This window comes from Punica granatum, chromosome 7, assembly GCF_007655135.1.
Source record: "Punica granatum isolate Tunisia-2019 chromosome 7, ASM765513v2, whole genome shotgun sequence".
Lineage (NCBI taxonomy): Eukaryota > Viridiplantae > Streptophyta > Magnoliopsida > Myrtales > Lythraceae > Punica > Punica granatum.
Window position 1 is genome coordinate 4,194,366 of NC_045133.1, and position 23,796 is coordinate 4,218,161.

Sequence of the window (23,796 nt, forward strand, 5' to 3'; positions counted from 1 at the left end):
TGCTAGATCCCGAAATAAAATGGTGATTCGTGCTAGATCGTGACAACTTTAAAAAACGTACCAAGAAGTGAAAATAAGGTAAAAACTGTACTACATAAGGCTATTTTCCCCAACAATACGGTCGCTGAAAATTTTCCATGTTTCATCATGATTCGTTTTATTTTTCGTGATTTTTATTCATGTATTTCTCTCTAGAATGATTAACTTATGCTCCTAATAACTTTCTTATTAATCACTTGTATAATTCAAAATTGACGTTCTTACTTTGCAACAAGAGAGTAAATCCCCAAGGTGGATTGTCGACATTGCCGATGTATTCTATATGTAACGACTTGATAAGTAAAGACAGATTTATAGCAAGGTCTTGTACTAAACCATGAATAAAATCAACACAAATTTTCCACACCCGTAAAAGAGGACATCGAGAGATGCTTCACAGTTCATGTGGAACATATGCTCGATCAGCACGCTGCGCGATCAGTTCGACTAGCTTATAATCTAATGGTATATCATGTAAAATTACTGCTCATTATATGTATTTGAGAAATAGTTTTATTGTTTAATATTTTATTTATTAATCTTGTTTGGAATATATTAATATATTTAGGGTAACATATTTTGAAAACGATGGTCATGTGTGATAGCAGATGAGGACACACCCCAATTTGGGCCACCTCACTAACGAGCAATAGATATGTTCCATGATGGTCCAAGGAAGAATTGCAACATTTGCATGATTTCATCTTTCTTTTTATTATTTATCGAAAAGCTATTCTCCTTTTATTTATTTAATTATTTGTTTTTTTGGTCTTTTCTTCAATTCATTGCTCGTTACAAATGCAGAGAGCCAAATTTTACTTTTCTTGTTTGTGTGGTATAAGGATAATATGATTCGAACATATAAGAAGTGACCATTTGGTGGTCATTTTTTCAGGGCGTTATATGATGTGTGATATGCAAAATGGTATTTGTGGCACTGGACGCGTACCATGTGCTAGGCTTATGCATCTGGTCTGAACCGTGTGGTTAGTATATGATATACATTCTTTATCGGGGATGCATCAGACTGTATTACTCCCTAAAACTGTTTGTCATATTAGAATTCATATATTAATTATATAATTAAAGGGTTTAGCAAACTTTTCAAAAGTGTTAATGATAATAATATTAATTTAGACAAAAGAATGTGAGCAAAAACTTTCAAAAGTGGCAACAACAATAATAATAGTTAATAAATAAATGCCACTTATTAAGAAAATAATCATTAAGTAAATAAAGGGCAGCTAGAAAGCAAGTCCAATTCATTGTGTGTTTGATTTGATATAAGAGTCCTGAAAAAGGCCAAGGAGCTGTGGCTTGTGGATTAGATCAGAATAGCTTAAAGTCAACTCAATAATATAAGATCAAACTGATATGAAATATGGATTTTATATCACGGCGTGTCATCGAATCATTTTTTTATATCACACAAAACATTGACAGTTAGAAAACACACTTGACGGGACTTTCCATTTGGCCTCTATGAAGAAATGAATGAAATTGTGCGATCTAAAATTATTTAGAAAACTTTTTTATTCTTTTTTTTTCTCTCTCTTTCGTTTTTATTGTTTCCTTACCCTTTTTAGTCTTCATTTCTCTCTTTTAATCTCTGTCTCTCTGTTCCAATTTATAATTAAAAAAAAAAAGAAAAAAGAAAAAGAAAAACACATTTAACAAATCACAGAGAAAATGACGAGGTTGTATTGGGGAAGATCAGCGATCGAGCAATCACGGTGGTGACCCCAAAATAAACAAAGAAAGTTTTGGGAAGTGAGACAAACAAATAACAAAAGTAGAAGTAAGGAAGGTCAAAGCTCGAAAATATGCAATATAACTATATTTTAACTCAAGAACCCATTTCAGGGAACGAGTTTGGGGAGTGAGTCTCGCACATTTCTATGCATTTCAAAGTGCGTCGAGGAATCCCAACAATTCGATGAACCCAACATCGAATTCAACTTACTATTACCTTCAATGTTTCCATTCGAGGTTTGAGCATTGCAGTCCGTATAGACAATCAACCTTTGATCTGAAATCCTATAATTCTAAGCAAATATGGTTTTTTGGTTTTCAATTTTTTTATGTTTTATTTTTTAATAAAGAAAGGAATGACAAAAAAAAGAAAGAAGAACAATAAAAAAAAATTGGGAAACAATTAAAAGTTGTCACGTCGGCATTTTTCGTTATTTCTTGATGGAAGACAAACAGAATGTCTTCTCATATGGGCTTTCTAATTGTCAAGGTTTTATGTGATGTAAAAAATAATTCAAGAGCATGCTTGATGTAAAATTCATCTTTCTTTCAACAGTTTTATTATAATATGATAGATGTGAAATTCAATATTGTCGTAGTTGTCTCAGTTCTAAAACTTATAATATTCTTGTAAGTGAAAAATTTTACGAAAATTTATCTTCTGAAACGGCTGATCTATCTACCTAAATAAAAGTATTTTTTATTACATAAAAAATATTTTTAAATCTAAAAAGTATTTTAATTAGACAGACACCAAGTACGATAAAGTCCAATGCATGAAATTTATGCTCATACACTACATAGCTTGTGTTGAGATATACACAAAGTGATGAAGTAAATCGTGTCCAATTAACAACGTAACCTCGACCGTTGTTATTATCATCATTTTGGGATTTTTGCCAGTTACGGAAGAAATCACAGCCAACGTTTGCCTTTTCATCTCACTTTCTTGTATCAACTAATAATCGCCGTGTTACAGACTCGCACTATTGAATAGCTTTGTTTTTGGGATGTCAGATCGGTGAAATGTAACCTTGCAATTAACAATATTATTAGTTGATATTCGGGCGTTGCTCGATAACTTTTTTATCTTTTATATTTAGAAGTGTTGCCATATCTTCGTAATAATAAATATAAAAATCTTCCTAATTCAAAAGATGGCATGAGTTGTATCCGACAATGTCTATCCTTACTTCATTCACTTTCTAACTTTACCTTGGAACAACCGGACCCTTGGGACCTTCTTCAACCCCAGGCTTACAGAATATTCAAGGGCTATTAGATGTGAGTGAGAGTTTGAATTAGAGGATTTTTAGGCACGCCAATTAGGAGGATTTAGCATTTTATAAGTAAAATCATAGAGAGAACACTAGGTAGGGTTGCTTATGAAAAGTGAAGATATCATGTAAGAGTGTAGAAAAAAATATAATGAATAGAAAGATGATGGATAAAATGAATTTTGCATTATACTTATACGAAATTTAACCCATTGAACTTAAAGAATATCACATATTTTGAGAATAGTTCTTTCACATTAGCAATCAACTTTTCAAAAGATTCTTTGATTATATTCTATTACAAGCAAATAACATAGAGATATTTCTAATATATGTTTAACATAGCACCAATATACTATAGTACATTTAACTAAAATTGAAAAGCCAATTCACCAGGAGCTAAGAGCTTTATAATGGGCTCACGTGATGAATCCACTTCTTGCGCTTCGATTATACTTTCTTTTTTTTTTTTTGCTTGAAGTGGTAATTTTTATTTTAATTGTTTAGATTTGTGGGAGTTTCTCATTCTTGTCTAATTTGTTGATATCCTTATTCAGTTGTATGAATTTCACGAATGGAAGAGGATGAGTTTTTTATGCCTTCACATGGTAGTAGTGTGAGAATGACAAATAACAATGCGGGCAAGGACATTGTAATCAATTTAAAAGCCATTTTTTTAATTGATCAAAATAGATAAATATGTGAATCCTTTTAAATAATTTAATCATCTAAGTAATTAAGAAAACATTCAATAACAACGTGAGAGTTAACAAATGGAATTTCCAATTCTCACGCTACACTTAAACATGATCAGAGGGTTAGCAAATGAAACTCCCACATCCGCGCTTCAACTTTATATATTATGATGATTGGGTTAATGATGTGATAGTAGATGATGAGGCTGATGAGAATAAGAAAGTCTTATATATAATGGATATATCACGTGTCATCATAAGTCAATAAGGGGTCATCAATACTTAATGGTTTTTAGAAATATCGTTAAAAAAACTATTCACTATTGACAAAAGTAAAATTTTTTATGTGTCTAACGATATAATATCATCTAATATATCCATTATACACCATACATTCTCATCTCATCAGAATTCTATGCCGAGAGACTAATAATTGATCAATCACATTCTCATGAATTATTTATATGTCTTAAAATTATTGCAATTGCAAACATATTTTGCCGTAAAGGACCAAGTCATTATTTTGGCCATCGCATGGCATTTGTTTAATTACATCGGACGATTGAAAGAGACCCCTAAAAATAATTTGCTTGTGGTTTCTTAGAATCCATCAATATCCGACTAAGCTTCAAAATGAGTTGTCTTGTTAATCCAGTTTCGCGGTGCAAAGGCTTACCGGTTACACTTCGGAGCCGCTACGAATGTGTAGGGACTTGATCTGCTCGAGAATACGAACAAGCGATGACATCTCTTTATCACTGGACGAAGGAAATAAATGACTACTGCCGCGGTTTTCTGGATAAGCAACGTCCAAGCCGGTCGCATCGACTCTTGTCGGATTCTCATTTTGCCTTAGGGAGAGGTCACTTGGCGGGTCATACTCCGGCCCCTTCTTCCTTGCACGAATTGTTTATGGCAACTTCGTGTGGTACCTGCCGCGAAGCCACTCCGATCACGACGTAAAGCTTTTATTTTCATACTGCATATCATGGATAGTTCGGGAGGGAGTGTTGGATCTGTATGTAACCCATCCAAGGGATGCTCCAATGGTCTGGGACCCCGAATTTCATCGCATAAAGCCGAGCAAGGATGGACCGTGTTACTCACATAAAATTTTATGGTGTTTTTGGATTTAGAGTTAAAGTAACTTTGATTTTGATTTTGATTTTGATTGTGGAAAATGACAAATGAGATGTGATTATAAATTTGACTTGGGAAATGTGTGTTTTTGTTGTATAGTGTGTTGAGTTAAAGTTAAAGTTAAAATTTTTGACTTGAGAAATGTGTATTTTTATTGGATAGTGTGTTGAGTTAAAGTTGAAGTTAAAGTTAAAATTTTTTATTTGGGAATCCAAACAGGGCATTAATATTTTATAAGAATTTACATAAATTTGCTTTGAAAAATATCATCTAATTGTTTGGAGGAATCGTGATAGTTCCTTAAAGGATAAAGATGATATTGAGAGAAGTATGTAAGAGATAAAGATGACTCGCAAACGATTTCTCGGATTTCCTACCTCAAAGGGTATTAGATATCTTGCTTGTACTCTACCACTATGTGTGCCCTATATGGGCCTCGCGAAGGGGGACCCTTGTTTGCCCGTGTCTATTCTACGATCTATTTTTTGCACGACATAATAGAAACACGACGCCGTGAAATTTACCTAATAAAGTACGAATCACGTGCAAAATCATTTATTGTTCCTATTACATCGTGTCAAATGTGGACGTAAGTGCCCTACCAAGCACATTACAAAAAGAAGAGAGGCATATAATAATGATATATGTATGTTTTAGTTACAGCGAAAAAGAAAGCGGAAGGATGAGAAATTACACTAACGAAAATTAAATTCAAAACTCTGCTTTTCAAGACGGTATAACTGGATTATACCTCGAATCTCGACGATATATATATATATATATTCCAATATATGCACCACCTAGTATTTAAGGGTCTAATCCGCTTTGATAAATTGAAGTTTGAGCTAGATTGGCTTATTAAAGGATAAAAACTCTCCCGATCGTTAATTTTCTTCATTTATAAAGCAATTTTCGCATTTAAAATTTTATTTACAAAAAATAAATATCAAATCACATGAATCGATCCATCTCTAAATTATTGGGAACTAAGTTATTGAACCTGTGTATTGCAAGGATTAATTAAGAAAATTTATATTAAGAAGTTAAATATGAAAACAATAATGGATACGAATTTATTGTTTATATTAATATACAAAAACTTTATTATTTATATTATAAACTTTAATACGACAAATTTCAGATGTACCATATTGAACACATGTGCAACTCATAAGCAAAGAATTTATGCAATAAATTAATATGAAAATAATTTTAAAATTTTAAACTTAAAAATCTTTAGTTTTATTTGATATAGATAATAATTATAGAATCTTTAAAATTCAATAATCTTAGTATTTGTTTGTACTTTATTCTTCTCACATACATAAATAAAGTTTCATTAGTTCAAATATTTTAGATAAAATGGTCCAATCACTTCGATGAATTTATTTACTTAACTAAGATAATATTTTTAAAATCCCAAAAATTCAGAAGTTTTAGGTTTATTCAATGAATTTATTATAACTGTCACTTTATATATTCATCAATATGGATTTGCCATTTTAATCTAATTTAATGGAGTAAGAGTGAATTATATATAAATATATGTTATTTATAGATATATAGATTTATAGGCGATAATTTATTTTTTTTATAATTATTTAATTAGAATTAATTAATATATGTATATATTTATAATTGCGTCGCTATTTGTTTGCATTTAATTCATGCACATATATCATTAAGGTAATACTTGTTTTCTTTAAGGTAGTATTTTTTAATCTTGAATATTATTTAAACATTTATACTTATGCCCTTATACTACATAAAATTTACCTTTCTATCCCTATTTATTATTGGGATACAAGTTTATAAATATACTAGTGTCATATCCCGCGTATTGCATTATCATTACATGTTATCATTTTTATGACAATTACTCACATTTATAAATAAATATTTCTTATTGATAAAAATAAATGATTAATTTCAATTTAAAAATAATAATTTTCAATAACATTACACTGAGTATAAATAATCCAATAATAATGTTGCAACAAATTGTCTCATTTAATATGAGTATGGATCTATTAAATCATTAATACTTAGATAAACCAATTTTTAGCTGAATTATTATATATATTAAACATATATCTAAATATTAGATTTTATTAAGAAATCGATTTCTACATATATTATTAGTTTTTAATAATTTTCTAAATTATATTAATTTGAAGGAGTTTGCTCCTATATACGTTAAATAGTGTGAATATATAAATACGATAACTAAAATATAAATTCATAATTATATAAGTAATTTTAAATTATATTGATTCTCAGACTTTTATTATATCAAATATAGTGGCTAAAATATTAGAAATATATAATTTTTTCTGCATTTTTCTAATTCTATAATAACATTGAAAGTTTTAATCATTTATCGATAAAACAGATTGACGAGTTTAACCTTAGTAAATATAACTCAATTAATTGCTTTTGGAAGTTAATTTTATATATATATAGATGAGCTGATTTATCACCGCCCCCGCGCTCTGGGTGTTCCACGTGGAGGAACAGCAGCAATCGCCGCGTCAAACCGCGCCTTAATTGGCTCAACTATAGTCGGTGATTAATGGCTGCGGTCGGCAAGTGCAAGAATAATTTGGATAATAAGTTGGGCCGAGGAGAGGATCACTTTCCATGATAGGCCCAGGCCCATTATGTCAAAAAAGCACATTGGCCCAGGCCCATATTTATGTGCTTAGGTAAATAACACGAATAACTCATAGAATCCAATTATATGAAGTTCCTCATGGGATCGGTTTTGGACATGCACTGTTTCATGAGTATTTGATTGATATCGCTTTTCGGAGTTTGTGCATATTGAGCTGATTCGGCTTTTACTTCCTTCTTTAGCATAGACATAAAGACTATGCTCGGCTCCTGTCGTGTGCTTAGCAAATTATGAACACCTGACCAGGCGAACCGAGTAGTTTCGACAGAACCCATAATTATGCCCATGCTTGACCAATAAGAGAAGTTATGCCGCTCGGTTCACGTACTGACAAATGTCGAGCATTGTACTTCCGATCGGTTTTTGCAAGATGGACAAATCGAAAATGAAATCGCTGGATATGTTACAGATCTTGACAGTTTCACAACGTGCGGAGAAGGTTCTAACACTGTTTCCAACCTTAAACACTATGGCTATGACAAAATTGAATGTGCTCACAAACACACAAAAACACATTTGATCACACTAAAGAGATAAAAGACTCCCCTTTTGGAACTCTTCACTCCCTTCACCTATAACTTCAAACAAAAATTCCTATTTACAGTCCCTTGGCCATGGAGATGGCCTTCTCGAGGTTCCGGAAGGCCTTCTCGTACCTCAAGAATCCCATGAACCAGAAGTCGTACCCGTCCTCCGTGACAATCTCTATGTACTTCTGCTCTGGCTTGTTCACGTTCTCGCTCTCGTTGGCGCTCCTTATCTTCCTCGTCGGGATCAAAACCTGCACAAAGAGTGGAGAACTGCTTGAAACTCTGAATCACTCGCATCAATGGTTCAGCAAGCAACGGCTCTACCCATTGTGCGGAAGAGCGTGTAGGGAGAAAATCTCTATGGAGAGAGTGATTTCTAGGAAAGTAGTTTCCCTGTCTATGTTCGGTCTTGTATCTGGAAATAACATAGAGATAGTTCTGATCCTTGGCCGGTCTCAGAACACACAGAAAGGGATAACGCTCACGAAATCAAGGGCAAGACCGCTGTGACCACGAGCACCATAGTGGCAATGGCAGCAGCAGTGGTGGCTGCTGCCATTTCTGGAGTCGCCAAATGGTGGTTGCAGTGGCCTCTGCCGCTCGGCGGCTTGCCTTGCTTTCATTTTGGCACAAACTAGCAGACAGCGCATGATTTCTACAAAAGGAGCTTACGACTTAAGAACCTTAAATCTTTCTGTTATAAATTATTTGATTTCCTAATTGAACTTATTGCTCTCAGGCAATGGGCAGGTTCGGAATACCTAACATTTTGGAAACTCAATGGAAACCTCAAAAAATAAGAATTTTACCGCAAACAAATGGACCTTATAAGATTTAAGAGGTTACTTTATCCGGTTGTTGAACCATACTTTACATTGATTCCCCATCAGCTTAAACTTTCAGATTGAACAAGTTGTATGTAGCCAATCAAAAACCGAACTAGCCAGCTTTTAAGTTAACGAATTACCTTGTAAGGGGCCTTAAAGACCTGCCCCGTTGAGGAGGGGAAGGCGATGGATCTCTCGCTGCAGAAGGCAATCTTCTCGGTGGAGATGAAGAGGAGCCCCGCGATGGGGCCTGATGTCGTGGACAAGTAGCACTGTGAAGCTTTCAACAGCTTCTCCTCTTCCTTCATCCCGAACACCTGCTTGAATATGTTCGTTCTTCCTCCTTCCTGGATTATCTTCGCCCCAAGCCTCAACTTCCCCTTCACAGTATCAGACAGCTTCGGCCCAAGTTTAACTGCAAACACATAGCTATAACCGTCAACTGTGCTAGTTAAACAAATATCCGACCACAACCGTATTTATTATGCGATCAGAGCTTCAAAATCTACCGTGGTCACGGATCCTGTAAGCGAAGCTGCTTTTCCTCCCGAACTTCTTCTTGGTCCGTCCCTTCTTGGAATCATCTTTCTCTGCACCTACAAAAGTCAAAAAAAATTCCAGCCTAAATCATCTCAAACCAGACGCAATCAGGAATCGGCCGGAACCCAATTCGAAACAGTTCCAGAGACTTTCCGGTACTCGGTTTCCACCATGACAAGATGTTGTCTAGAACACAAACCATCCCATTTTGATGGCTTAATCTTTTACCCTTTAAGAGAAAACCAGAACATATGAACCATTTTTCCAGAACCAAAAGGGCAACAACAATGTTTCCCATCGAACATCAGCTGAACATGTACAGAAAGCTCAGGTCTTCCTCTGGATCTAAACACTTTCCAGCTCAAACCAGGAGACAAGTTTCAAACTTTTCATAAAATAAGAGAACCAATGAACAATACAGGTCGCACAATGAGAGAGATGAAGAGGGAGAGAGAGAGGAGGGGGGCATACCGGGTCTGAAGGGAGGAGAGGGGTCTTCGTCTTCCTCATCATCAGAGAAAGAAGGGCTGTGGATTAAGGAGCTGAGGGGTTCAGACAGAGAGGAATGTCTCTCTGGGGTTGTCTCATACGACTTCATGAATGGACTCCCTATGAATATCTCATCTCTGGAGAGCTGCTCCTTCATGTTCATGTCTCCTCTCCCACAACCTCTCTCTCTCTCTCTCTCTCTCTCTCTCTCTCTCTCTCTATGAGACTTGTTATGTTATGCTGCTGTTTCCCACTGAGAAGAAGAAGAAGAAGACCATATGGCTAGAATTTAAGCTCCTTCGGGGAAAATGGAGACTTGCCCCTTGAGATATGATTGCATTTTTTTTTTTTCCAAATTAGCTCGGGCCCATTTAGTAGAACTTATTGGTTTATTTCCAGACCAGTCCTTTGGTCCCTCTGGACCATCATAATCTCCTTTAAAAAGTCTAAGGTTAGTAACCCGAAAAAAAGCAAGGTCTAAGGTTAGTGTCGATTTAACAATCCAGATTGGATTGTAGGATCAAAATGTTAAAAAATTTCCTTGGTTTAAGCTTAGAAAGTTTCATTTACTCTCTTTCAATTTGAAGTATTTTTAATATGTAGTTTTTGATTGGCTATCTACGTAACGATATTGTTGTATAATCTGGACCATCTTATATGAATTATTTCGATTTGAATATGCTTTAGTCTTATTTGAATTCTTGACGGTAATTGCTTATGTGATATGGCAATCCTAAACACTCGGTTTTCATGTTTTTTCCGTTAGTTTGACAGATAGTTGAACCATAATAAATCATCATGATGATAAGGAATTAAAAAAAAGTGGCTGCTTGAAGGAATTTTCTATGCCTTGTTGAAATATAAATATTATTTTCTGTTATTATTTTCAATGTTTAAAATCAATTGTTGTGTTGTGAGTGAGTAAAATAGAAGCTTCTAATGGGAAAATGAGCAATTTCTTGTCAGTTTCATTTCATGGCCTTTTGGGGCCCCACGGAAAGCGAGTCCACTTTTTTTCCTTCTGTAACATAAACATTTTTCAAGTCAATAAAGGTGGGCAGGATGAAGAATCCTCGCCCCCTTGAAGTTCTTATATTATTTTCAAACCAAAAAATTGGATAAAATTGCTTAGGAGAAAAACAATCAAAGTTTTGGATTGATGATTAAGGTAATCGTGTTTGTGATGAAACACTAATAAATAGAATGCGATAGTATATGAGATTTCACTCGTCTGATATACTACGTTTATCTTTTGGTTGTAGAACTGATTATTTTTCGTTTTTTTATTAATGAGGGTCCTTAATTTGTTAACTTCGTCGGACAAATGTTTTAAGACATGATTTCATCGGATGTCTCTTTCTCCAACCATTTTGTTATCAGCCCTCAAGCGTGTTCCAAGTGTTAAACGTATTTCGGTCACTTATCTAAATTATTATTAACAATAATAATTTTTTCTTTGGAGTCAATTTTACATGGCTTTTTCGAGGAAAATGCAAAGGACTCCGAAATAAGTCGAGGGAAAATTTATAAACTTGCAAGCCGGGACTTTCTATGCATGCTAAATTTGACTATAAATTAACGAGATAATCTTCCTCAGTATGGAGAACCAAAAAAACATATGAAAGACATTAAGAAGCTAATTGAAATTCAGTGATTGTCAACAAAAGTTTGATACGGTTTTGGTACGACTTTTCACTACAAAATACACCAATTGTTATTGATAAGCATAAACATGCAAAGGCTCACTTTTTGTCATTATTTTTGCGGGATCATTTATGATCATCAAACGTTAAGTCGATGTTGCTCGATCAGACAATACACGGCTGCATGCTTTTGTTTTCATTATTTGATGAAATTATAGAGACCGAATTTTTGTGTCAAATGAAACAAGTTTACCCTTTGCATGGACATTATTTGACATGAAAAACTCATTAATTTTTTTTTATTTTTTTAACTTAACTCCATTTATTTTCAATTCAACAATATAATTATTACTTTTCTTAATTTTTAAAAATATTTTAACCATTCAATTCAATTTTTAATACTAAATTATCTAAACTATTCATTATTTTTTTTCCACAATTCAACAACACAATCATTACTTAATTATTATTTTATCTCAACTATTCATTACTTTTTTACACTTTTTCTTATAATTCAACAACACAATTATTACAAACCAATTAAAATCGAAACTCAATTTAACTTAATTCTAAAACCAAACACATTCTTATTCTCCACCAACTCATTTATTTATTGGGTTAGTCACGCACAATTTTTTTTTATTAAATCTAAAGGTCGTGTCTTTTTTTTCTATTAACATGCTAGAATCACAATTAAATCTAAATGTCGTATCTTTCTATACTATTTTTTAAATGTTATATTATATTTAGGAAAGAGTGCAAATATCGTGTTTTTTTTGTGTCACTCTCCAAAGGTCATACTATATTCAGGAAAAAAATGTAAATATCGTACTTTTTTATGTTATTTTTCAAAAATCGTATTATATATATATATAAATACAAAAATCGTTTTTTTAGGTGATTAACCTTATTTATTTATCTGACAAGTCAGTCATCATGGGCACGCAGCGCACAGGTCCAATCTAACGTCCGTCCTGTCACAACACATTTGTCGGCTCTGGGCCGGAAAACGACGTCGCATCTCTGCTCCTCTGCCCTCATCCCTGTGACACTCCCACATGGCTTGCGTGTCGCTGACTCGGCTGTCGGCCCAGATGGCTAAGCGAACAGGGCCCGCTAGAGCCCAATAAGACGGCCCATCCGTCGTGGGCCCCCTTCTCACAGTCTAGCCCATGAGCTCTAGTGGACCAGATCCGGCCCAATAGTTGACAATGAATTAGGGTCAGGCGTTGACTTCAGGCCGAGCTCATAATCTGGGGTCTCTGTCCGCGTCGTCGTCTTCATCCTCTTCTTCTCAGGTTTCAGTTTCTCGGCGGACGCCGTAGCCGGAGGATCGAGGTAGGCATCTTTCCGACTGATTCTCCGTATATCTGGTTAATCTATTCTTACATTTGGTTCATTGATCTCGTCTTGTTCTTGTTCGTCTCCTGTAACGATTCGCTGTATTTGATTTGAGATGATAACTGCAGAAATCATGCCACAATGCTGCCTCAATCCCCTCAAATCATTGGTTCTGTTACCATAACACTGCTGAAATTGTATGCAAACGTTCTCCACATTGACAGGTTTTGGGTTAAGTTGTCGGGGAAGCAATGGATCCTCCACCGGAACCAGTCAGCTACGTCTGCGGAGGTCTGATTGATCGATTTCTTAATTAATCCATCGCTTTCTCCGAATTTCAAGCTGATTCAAAATGATTAATTTCTCGACTATTTCAATTGCATGAGTGCTCTTTCGTTGTGATATTTATACTGTGTGTACTGTAGATTGCGGAATGGAGAATACTTTGAAGCCGGGTGATGTGATTCAGTGCAGAGAGTGCGGGTACCGCATCCTGTACAAGAAGCGAACTCGCCGAAGTATGATTTTCTTCCCTGACTTAATAACGAGAACACAAACTTAGCGATTCATCTAATTCATGTGTTTGTTTTCGTGTCATTTTGATTGGGTTTGTTCGATGATCGCTTTCATCCTTGGCTTTTGCTGGCAATGCTTGTTGAATCCAATGATACGGAATGGATGATTGGTTATTCCATAGTTGCATTGCTGAGATGAAGTTAGGATCATATGTTTCTGTCTAATTTTAGGATAGAGGGACAATATTATAGCACAAGAACCGAGCTAGTTCTTCCCTTTGAGTTTGAACTATGGAACTCGTAGTTCATACTAACAAATTCGAAGGTTAGGATTATCCGACATACATGCTCTAGAAAACTGATTGGACTCGGTATTGATCTAGTTAGGTTAAAAGAGTTGTTTTGGACACTCATATACTCTTTCCATTTCCCGTGGAATTTCCTGCTTCACCCCCTTTGGACTAGGTGTTCTACTCTTCTATTAGTCCACGATGAATCAAATTCATCCCTGGGACCATCGTTCTGTCTCCAGTGCATTTGTATCTGCACTGTACATTTCTGTATATTTAAACGGACAATACTTCATCTGTCTAGCTGTGAAGCAAATAATCAATTGTCGTTTTTTTTTGTTCTTTCTCCCCTGTGATGTCTCTCTTTATATATGTGCTACAAATTATCTTTCTAATATCTTGTCTAATATCTATGCATTTTTGTTTGGCTCGCTGCAGTCATCCAGTATGAGGCTCGTTGAAGGAGCATGCAGAAACCGGCACAGTGAAGCTCGTATTCTCTACCTAATCGTGACCTTGGTGGTGGTCCTTAGTAGGTTTAGCATCATTCGTGTCTAATCTATGAGTCACATATGAAAGAATGTTTCTGAGCGTATCGTTGACTGTGAATCTTAAGGAACATAAAGCCGGATCCCGTTTACTTCTTTTATCTTCATTTCTGAAGTTGCAGAGATTTCAATTGCAAGTTTTCCCCTAAGGCCTTTGCAGATTATGAAGACAAGCTGAGATTGGCCATGAGTATGTAGTCATATATATATTTATGTATTATTGTTTATATATATATATGTTTATGTATCAAAAAAATATATATTCTATCTCATCTCATCTTACTGTGTCAGCATCATATCCTCATGAGGTCCCCCTTAAAAACTTCGCAGAAGATGATAGAGGTCGAAACACCTCCATGGCCCATATGCACACTGAACTTTTTACACTTGCCATCTCGTGATTGGACGAGACCCGGAACCAGGCGGGCCAGAGCCGCAATGGTTGGCCCCTCTTGCGGATCGAGAGCATGCACTGCATCCGTCGCATAATCTGGAGAATATCCAGCAATAGATTCTATTGAATGAATAATAGATCCGGATTCTAAAAACAACAATGCTTTGGAATAAGCATGAGTAATCAAATGAAATAAAGCAGCTCGATAAAGACCCCATACCTAGAGCTAACATCATATAACCTAGTTGAGACATTGTAGAATAAGCTACACTTTGTTTAATATCTTTTATATGCTTGTTAATATTGTTTCTACCTATCAAGATCAATAATCGGTAGGATCTCACAAGCTAATCGAGGCGCTCGTGTTCATGTACAAACTCGCTTGCTCTAAACAGTTGATCAATTCACCGTGGAAAGGCTACGAGGAATACATCGGAGTTCTCCCCACGATGTCAAATGAATTTTAGAAAGAAAAGATGGGAAATTCTTTAATGATCCTGTCACGTGATGTGAAGAAAAATCAATTATAATGTAACAAACTCATAAATGAGATATTAATTACATGGGCAATTATCATAATTATTACTGATTACAATAAACTTTTTTTTAACTACGTCATAAGATATTGACATTTTAGAATTTCTCGAATAAGGATAGAAGTTGAACTCTATGTGGGGGCACATCCTATGATAATGCAATCCCTTTACCATCTCCTCCGAAAAAGGCTTATAGCTTTTCCCTTTGGCCACTAGTTAATATGAGTGGCCCTTTGTTATACCAATCTCTCTCCCATAATTTAAATTTAAAATAAAAAAAAAAGAATGAGTCAGTAAAATAATCACAAATCTCATCGGCCGAGAGCAAATCAAAAAGGGAAAAGCCCTATTAAGTATGTGATTAATTAATTATATACATTTTTAATTTTGTAATATACAAATATATAAAAGCAAGCTATTTGCGATATCTCCTTTTTTAAATGAATAATCCGAGTTACTAATTAACAAATGATGAAAGAGACATGATTTTATTTTGCTCGGAGTAGGGGTCTTTACGAAGAGACCAGTAGATCTTGAAAATGCGCTGGCTTGACTATAATTTGATTTCATTGATTTATAGGTCAGGTTACACTCTTTTTCCTCATAAGGACGTGAACTATAACTGGCCATCATCTTAACCGTAGTTAGCAAATTAAACACGGTCATCACCTTCCGAGATGGAAAATGCGATTACTTAGGACACGCGAGACAAAAGTTCCGCGACGGTTAAGTCGGTTTTATCAATAGAAGATACATTGTATGAACTATTCTGGTCTCCGAGTAGATTTGAATGAGAAGCTACCTCGATTGAGGAAAAAATTATAGATGATCTTATCTCAAATGACGTGGTGAGAAAGAAATAATAATAAATTTTTAATGAAGAATAATTATGGCAATTATTCAAGTGATTAGCACAAAGTCCATAATTTTATACAATTTAATTGGTACTTCCTCATGCTGTATTACGAGGTATGATCACCCAATAACTTCTCACACCACCATGTTGCGAGCCACATTGTTGATTTAATTTGTCCGCTCACTTAAATTGGCAAGTGAAAAATACTCAAACCTCCCAATTATGCGTGAGGGCAGAAATTATTAGGGCGAAATAGAATTTATTAAAATGAAAAGGATGCATTATTAATTAATTACCAAAATCTGAAAGGAAAAAAAATGCGAAAAGACACCAAAATTTAATCCATTGGTGGGATTAAGACACCTTACATGACCATAATACCCTCCGGGAAGGAACTTATTTACAGTTCTACCGCTCCCTGTCTCCCTCCTTATATAAAATGATGATGATTGGCTCGCTCAGCACACTGACATTCATTCGTTCGTGAGAAGGCGAGAAGAAAGGACGGAGCAACTGATGAGAGACCACTTCCCGTTATTGGTTTGAATGCTCTGAATTGATGGTTAGTTCCCTTTCTCTGCCCTTCGATTCGCTGCAGAATCTACGTGGGGTGGGGTGTTTCTTGCAGAAAGTTGGTCTCTTTTGTTGATTGTGGGTCGTTTCATCGGATTTTTGTTCCGTGTTTGTCGGGGATGATACGTGTTTTGTCTGTGCTTGTCGGCTTGATTTCTTGCTCGGTACGGGGATTTGATGGGGAATCCGAATTTGGGGTAATTAGAGAATTTACAGGACAATATCCCCTCTGGGTCCTCGTGCTGATGATCTTGAGCCTTACGGCTAAATTTGGGGAAGCTATCTTTTTGGCGATGGTGCACAGCTAAATATAGCACCCACTGGCACCATCTAAATGCATTTCCCTTCCTCGTTCTCTCTCTCTCTTGACATTCTTAAAGGTAGTCAACAGTTTTTCGTTGGGTCAAATGGGGCGTGAGGAGAGAATTTAGCATGCAGGAGATCTTTGTGTGTCCACAATGGTGGAGATATTGATTGATGTGAGAGTTGCAATCCCAATTTATGGTCTTGTGACTGGTTGGTAGAAATTTTGGTTCTTGGAGAGATATGGTGCTGAAACCCATTTGACTCTTTTAAGTAAAGAGCAAATCCCCGCAATGGGTGCATTTCTTGCCTGGAAAGAAGAAACTCCACCTGGGTTTTTGAGTTTGGTTGTGACGTCGCTTATTGAAACTATGAGCCTCGCTGTCCCTTGCCTTGATCTTGTCTAGTCGCTGTCCGTTTGCGTTTGGGGAACATCCGTCAAGTTCTTTTACCAGCTAGAGGTAACCTCGCATTATTTCCTTTCATGTAAGGGTTTTTCCTCGCCGTAGTTAGATAATCGGACTCCATGATGCCAATTTATAACAAGAATCGAGTAGCTTCTCTCATTCACATTAGTTGTAGGTCTGCTGGTCGATTCTTGGTCAAGGTGTAGCATGAATTTCTGATTTCCAGATTTAATGCATTTATTAATAATTCTCCCTCCCTTCCTCTCCTACATTTTTCTTTTGAATTTCTTATGGTCAGTACGTGACTGGGTACCCTTATTCCTTTCTGGGCGTTCTGTCCCAATAGCTTTTGCAACACAAAGTAGAAAGTCATATCAATCTTGCAGGAGTTGTAGGGCTTCAACAATTAAGAGCATAATAATTCTTTTTCTTTTCCTTTAATAAATGGTAGATAATTATCTCCAACTATAGCAAATAATGTATTAATATATGCCAACAAAAACGTATTAGCTGCATAGTCTTTCATTTGATATCTCCTTGTAGTTAGATTAAATTTTCTGCACTGTCATACAAGCTGTCTTTTACAATGTCATTTGAGTGCAAAAGCTTTGGTAATACTGCTGTCGGGATTATTTTGTGGAATGGGAAAATTGAGTTTGCAATTCTAGGAGCAATCGTTGACCATATTGCCTTTTAGACTAGAGATTTTGCACTTATTGCTTGAGAATTAAGGTAATATGCTGGCACTTGACTTGGAAGAGCCTCTAGTGCTGTTTGATAATTAATTCATACCATTACCAGCAGATTATTGTTTCACTGATGTTGCCCTTGAACTAATTCTGCAGTGTATAACTGTGTCTTTTAAAATCGACGCCTCCGAAGACAGTTGCTACCATAGTTTGTACTACAGAAGTACAAACTCTCATCAGTGAACTACTTCTCTCCTTTTGGTACTTTTTCTCTTGATGTGAAATTCTCTCAGATAAACCTATACTCAGACCGTTTCTTGAGCAGTGTCTAACTGCTTTCAACTGATTTTTTGGCCAGGTTTGAGAAAAGATGCCTTGCACCCTTTCTAGGACCCAAAGCGACATTTCGGGGATTTCAGAAAGAGGAAAGGCTTCATTGCCCCTGAAATCTTTAGAACAGCAGAACACCGCAACTTCAGAGGTAGAATCCTGTGAATTGATTTCACCTACTGTAGCTCATATAATTTATTAAAAACACGCAGGCACGCACACACGCACAGAGAGAGAGAGAGAGAACTATCTGTTGCTTGGTATGATACTTTATTGGACTTGTTTATAATTCTTCATTCTTTCTGCAGGTTTGTTCAGGGTCTCCAGTCATTTGGCATAATAGGTACATCAGTTAGATTTCTTTAGCAAATATCCACTCGATTTAGTAATGTGAATAATCAATTTTGGTACGATCATAATATATGCCGAATTTGGTTACAGTAGGTCTTGCTCCCTCAGGATTTACTACCAATTTATCGATTTTCTAAATCTGGATTTTCATGGCCCAAATTATGCCTTTTGGCTGTGTATCTTTTGCTTGGAATGAGTATTCGATTCTATTAGTCCTTTCCTTTCGAAATTAATTACTTTTCATTTCTCGGTCGTGAACAAAACACAACCTTTGTTGTTGAAACTTGAAAGCTTGGTTCTTGCTTATTGCTGTTAAAGTGAAGACCAATGAGCCTCTAACTCATCTTATAGATTAATAGACACATCTCAATGCTGCTAGGAATCTTCTCTATTGAGCTGTTAACTTATATGAGTCGTGACTGGTATTTGCTCCATCGTATTTACCTTTATTTATTTTCCTTTTTCTTAATATATTATCCAGAATTTATTGCTTCCACAACACTCCAACAAGATGAAATGAGATTTACTGTATTGTAAATTGGCAGGTGTGCCCTTCTGACTTTCCTTACTCTCGAGTCTGATGGAAACTGGAAGATTCTTGCTGTACCAGTGCAATGTCCGGATAACACAAATCCCCTAACTCGTCACTCTCGGGTGAATTCCTGGATTGTATTATCTAGCTGGTTGTTTTAAACGCATGTTATGATGGATCCAAATGGCAGCCAATTGACAGACCTTGTTTTATATTCATCAGTACACAGGCCGAAGCTCTAGTGGGTCCCGTGTAAGAATTCAACCTCGTAACGGGGCAATCCCTGATTCTAGTGTGCTTCCTGACAGCAAGGCAGATGGAACAATAAGGACTTGTACCAGCAAGAAAGCAAGAAAAAAGGGGAAACAGGGGAAGAAACTTCCCTTGAATTGTGGGTCAGCTGAAATTTCACCATTATCTTCCCAACAAGGAGATCTTCAAGGCAACCTTAATAGTGGCAGGGACACATCAGTAGCTATCATTGCGTGTTCTGATCAAATTGTTCCTGAAAAGTTTCCTGTTTCTGATCCTGAGAATCAGCTCAAAACTAAGGAATCACGACGCCCAGGCAGTCCAAGTTCGAATGGCTCCTCAGAGTTGGATATAGCTTTGGTCAGTTCAGATGGCAATGAAAGTCTCAAAATTGATTCCAGTGCGTCTGATGAAGAAAGTGGTCATATCCAAAAAGAACCAGTGAATTCAAATCCTTGCCAAAAGGTATTGAATGATGCGATTGATTTAGCCGATCAACGCGAGGAAACAGGGAGGAGTAATAATAAGAATGTTGCCAAGAAAAACAACCGAGTCAGAACAGTTGTCAACATTCCAAGTGCCTCTAGATCGGGCAGCTTTGGGAATTCACATTTCCATAATACAGGCAAGGAAAATAGTCATCCTGTGTGGCAGAAGGTTCAGAGGAAAGTTGGGAACAAACACGATTCCTCAAAGGTAAATCACATTCATGTGGAGACAAATGAAGCACCTAGAGATGAAGATAAGAAGCATAGACCAGCTAAGGATTCAGGGAAGGTGAAGAGGAAGCACTGTCCAAATTCCAAACAGGAGAGCAACCGCTATTTGAGGAAGGGGTCTTCTATTAACAAGTCTGAGCTCAGAAGCTCGAACAAGTCTGCTCACTCAACCATTCCAAGTGTTTCAGAAGTCGCCTCTCCAAGTGGTAGTCCAAGAGATCAGCTGAGGACTGGTGAAGCTGAGTGCTTGAATCCTGAAGCAGTTGAAGATTCCCGTGTTTGCCATGATGGTTTGCAGCTCAATGGAGACAAAAGTAGTTCTACTGCTAACTCAGACTTAGAACGCATGGAAGACTTGGACAGATCACTAGAAGAATCTCGGGTGGATCAGAACATTATGATTTCTCCTGTATGCACTCCTCACCTTCTAGCTAATGGAGTCAACCAATCAGGTAAAGAAGATGTCCTCTCTGAGTCTTGCGGGCAAAAGAGCACTGCTGGGTCTGTTACACAGAAATGGGTACCTGTCGGGACAAAAGCTCTAGCTGCAACTGGCCTAACTGGTAAATCATGCATCTCTGTTGAGAATGGTCAAGCGGAAGCTTGTCAAGAACAAACTCCTGGTGTAGATTCCGAAAGTACTATTACTTTATCAATCTCTGAAGTTGAAAATAACTGTTCTCCTTCTGAGGAGGAAGGACAAACTGAATCAACAGAGAATAGCAATTCTGGTGTACCTGAGGAACAGAATCACAGAGTAGCCTCTGATAGTTCCGTGATTAGTGAATTTAAAAGTCAGTTTGAAACTGATTTAGACAGGTTAGCGAGGGCAATAGGTAATGCCCACAGAGCACAATTAGCATCAGAAGCTGTTCACATGGCGACTGGTGGTCCCATTGCCGAGTTCGAAAGACTTCTTCATTCATCTTCTCCAGTGGTTTCTCCCTCACATTCTATCGCAACTAAGACGTGCTCGAGGAACCATTTGACTTCGACCATGGGCATACATGAGACACCTGATATCCCTTTGGGATGCCTGTGGCAGTGGTACCAGAAGCATGGTAGCTTTGGTCTGGAAGTTCGGGGGAAGGATTATAACAACTCGAAGAGATTAGGAATTGATCGGTTCTCATTCAGGGCTTACTTTGTTCCGTATTTATCAGCAGTTCAGTTGTTCAGAGGTGGTAAGGGGCAGATGAGGAAGAGTTCAATTGGTGATCCCGATAATTTCGAAACGTATGAGAACTCAACTGTTGGAAACTTGCCGATATTTCCTCTCCTAGTACCTCGGGCTAGCAAAGCTGACATCGCTTCTCAGACTGTCAAGAGTGCAGAGTCTCATGAATCTGAGCTGATCTTTGAATACTTTGAGTTAGAGCCACCACAGCAGAGGCGGCCGTTGTATGAGAAGTAAGTTTATAGCTTTTCATAGAAGCTTAGCCAAAGGGGAAGGGGAAAAGAAAATACTTCCTGCAGATGTGCAGACTTTTCATTTGAATATTTTCACAGCTAAGGCGGAGCATTTGCATTTTGATTGCAATCTCTATGGGTTGTCGTCTTTAGTTTACACTCCATTTTTGTCATGAAATCGTCAAAGCATCGCCACTAATACGGGTCCTTCAATGAAAAGTTGGATACTGAAATGATCATAGTATTTAATATTTTCTAATTTTTACTTCTGGTTCTACCATGTCAGGATTCAGGAGCTCGTTAGAGGTGATGGGCCTTCGCGGGACAAAGCTTATGGTGACCCTTCCGAACTCAACTCTATAAATCTTCAGGATCTGGACCCTAGATCATGGTTTGTATAACCTATAGGATATCTTAATCTTAAGAGCACAGTTAAACGAATATTTTTAATTTCTTTTTCCAAGAGATGCTGAATATCTTCTCCATCTGCGAAATGTTTCAGGTACTCGGTGGCGTGGTATCCAATTTATAGAATACCTGATGGAGACTTCCGTGCAGCATTTTTGACTTACCATTCTCTTGGCCATTTTGTTCGTAGAGATGGTTTAGACAATTGTGTCGCGTCTCCAGTGGTTGGGCTTCAGAGTTACAATGCTCAGGTATCCATGATCTAAACTTCTTTCTTTCTTTCTCTTTTATAATTATTGGGAATGCTCGTATTGTTCCGTTTGAGGAGAGCTGCTTTAGAAATCTATTCCAGATCGATTTAATAAGTGGTTGGTTTTACTTCAGAAGATGTGTTCTATGATGAAAATATGAACTATTTTTCTGCAAATTTTGATGTGAAAGAGGAATTTAAACAAGTTTTCTTGTGAGATAGAATACTGGAGACTGTCTCTACGACGACTTCTGCTTGGCACCTGGCAGCATCCTTGTTCTTCAGTCGCCAGTAAATAGGAAAATGGTTTTTATGAAGAAATCCAAAGAAGATGAATTCTCATGAATAATCAAGCGGAATCACATAGAGTATTGAAATTATGAATGGGATAGCGAGCATAGTTCCTGGAAAACAGAAACCTATAAGAAAAACATTTTCCCCGACTTTTATTTCCAGAGAAGTGAATCTCGAAAACAGCACTAGTGTTTGTCTTCTCTGACTCGAAACTTGTTTCTGTGCAGAATGAATGCTGGTTCCAGTTAAGGCCTCCCCTGACGAGCCAAAAGTCACAAATTCCAAGCTTAGACCCATCGAAGATCCTAACAGAGCGACTCAGGACACTGGAGGATGCGGCTTCCTTGATGTCTAGAACTGCAGTGAGCAAAGGGAATGGCCTGACCTCTGTAAATAATCACCCCGATTTTGAGTTCTTCCTCTCCAGGCGACGATACTACTGAGATCCCGAGTCCCTGGATTTGCACCCCCAACCCCCAGAAGAAGCAGTTTAGAATTCATAAACAAGGATTTGATAGTCAGTTTCCTAACCTCAGGTAGGATTAGGAATGGATGTAAATAACACCAAAATCACAGTAAGTCACCTCTTAGTTTTTCCTTTCTGGGTTTTCTTTGTTTCTCTCTGGACACAAACAAGATTATATAGACTATAGAGGTTTGTCTTCTTTTCTTCAGAATATTTTGTGCGTGCTTAGATTCAAACTCGCGCTATGTGCAATATTTGCTAAATAAATGGTTACCAACTCTTTGGTTTTCTTTTCATATCATGTCGACCCGGTTGTTATAGATATAATTTCTAACAGGTGCATGAGCTTCTAGTGTAACTTCTGACCAGCTCCGATGCATCGGTCATGCGATAACACTCATAACAGGTGCATGTAATGGATCAACTCTGGTGAAAATGACTTCTGCACATGCCTTCCGAAGGACTGGAGTACGGCATATGATAGTATATATATACAATCCAATGAAAACTATCGGACATAAAGGACAACCTATTTGAAAAGGAAGATAAAATAGTAATGATTGTGTTGTTGATTGAAAAAAAGTGTTAAAACTGAGAAAAATATTAAATAGTTGATAAAATTTAATATTAAAAAATTAATTGTAATAATAGATAAGAAAAATATGAGAGAGAATTCGAAGAAAAAGATAAAAAAAATGATTGTGTTATTGAATTGAGAAAAAAAAG

At 36.6% G+C, this 23,796-nt stretch overlaps 3 protein-coding genes across 5 annotated transcripts; 2 read left to right on the forward strand and 1 right to left on the reverse strand.

Annotated features, from left to right (window-relative positions):
• Positions 1-7,954: 7,954 nt before the first annotated feature.
• LOC116215578 (putative GEM-like protein 8) lies at positions 7,955-10,227 on the reverse strand. Its single transcript, XM_031551338.1, has 4 exons — positions 9,946-10,227; positions 9,444-9,530; positions 9,075-9,349; positions 7,955-8,358 (listed from the first exon to the last, which is right to left on the reverse strand). The coding sequence occupies exons 1-4, from the start codon at positions 10,124-10,126 to the stop codon at positions 8,176-8,178; spliced, it is 726 nt and encodes a 241-aa protein (XP_031407198.1). The 5' UTR covers positions 10,127-10,227; the 3' UTR covers positions 7,955-8,175.
• Positions 10,228-12,791: 2,564 nt separating this feature from the next.
• Positions 12,792-14,570, forward strand: LOC116212950 (DNA-directed RNA polymerases II, IV and V subunit 12). Of its 2 annotated transcripts, none has more exons than XM_031547715.1 (4): positions 12,792-12,944; positions 13,172-13,238; positions 13,373-13,465; positions 14,191-14,570. In XM_031547715.1, exons 2-4 carry the CDS (start codon positions 13,199-13,201, stop codon positions 14,211-14,213), a joined length of 156 nt encoding a protein of 51 aa, XP_031403575.1. In that variant the 5' UTR covers positions 12,792-12,944; positions 13,172-13,198; the 3' UTR covers positions 14,214-14,570. The 2 variants fall into 2 exon arrangements, with proteins under 2 accessions (XP_031403575.1, XP_031403576.1); XM_031547716.1 differs by having other exon boundaries at positions 12,877-12,944; positions 13,076-13,238.
• A 1,930-nt stretch (positions 14,571-16,500) lies between these two features.
• LOC116215663 lies at positions 16,501-23,366 on the forward strand. 2 transcript variants are annotated; one of them, XM_031551465.1, is made up of 9 exons: positions 16,501-16,648; positions 18,215-18,319; positions 18,417-18,539; positions 18,697-18,731; positions 19,285-19,393; positions 19,494-21,652; positions 21,939-22,043; positions 22,155-22,311; positions 22,832-23,366. In XM_031551465.1, the coding sequence occupies exons 3-9, from the start codon at positions 18,429-18,431 to the stop codon at positions 23,045-23,047; spliced, it is 2,892 nt and encodes a 963-aa protein (XP_031407325.1). In that variant the 5' UTR covers positions 16,501-16,648; positions 18,215-18,319; positions 18,417-18,428; the 3' UTR covers positions 23,048-23,366. The 2 variants fall into 2 exon arrangements, with proteins under 2 accessions (XP_031407325.1, XP_031407326.1); XM_031551466.1 differs by lacking the exon at positions 16,501-16,648 and adding an exon at positions 16,680-17,423.
• The last annotated feature ends 430 nt before the right edge of the window (positions 23,367-23,796 follow it).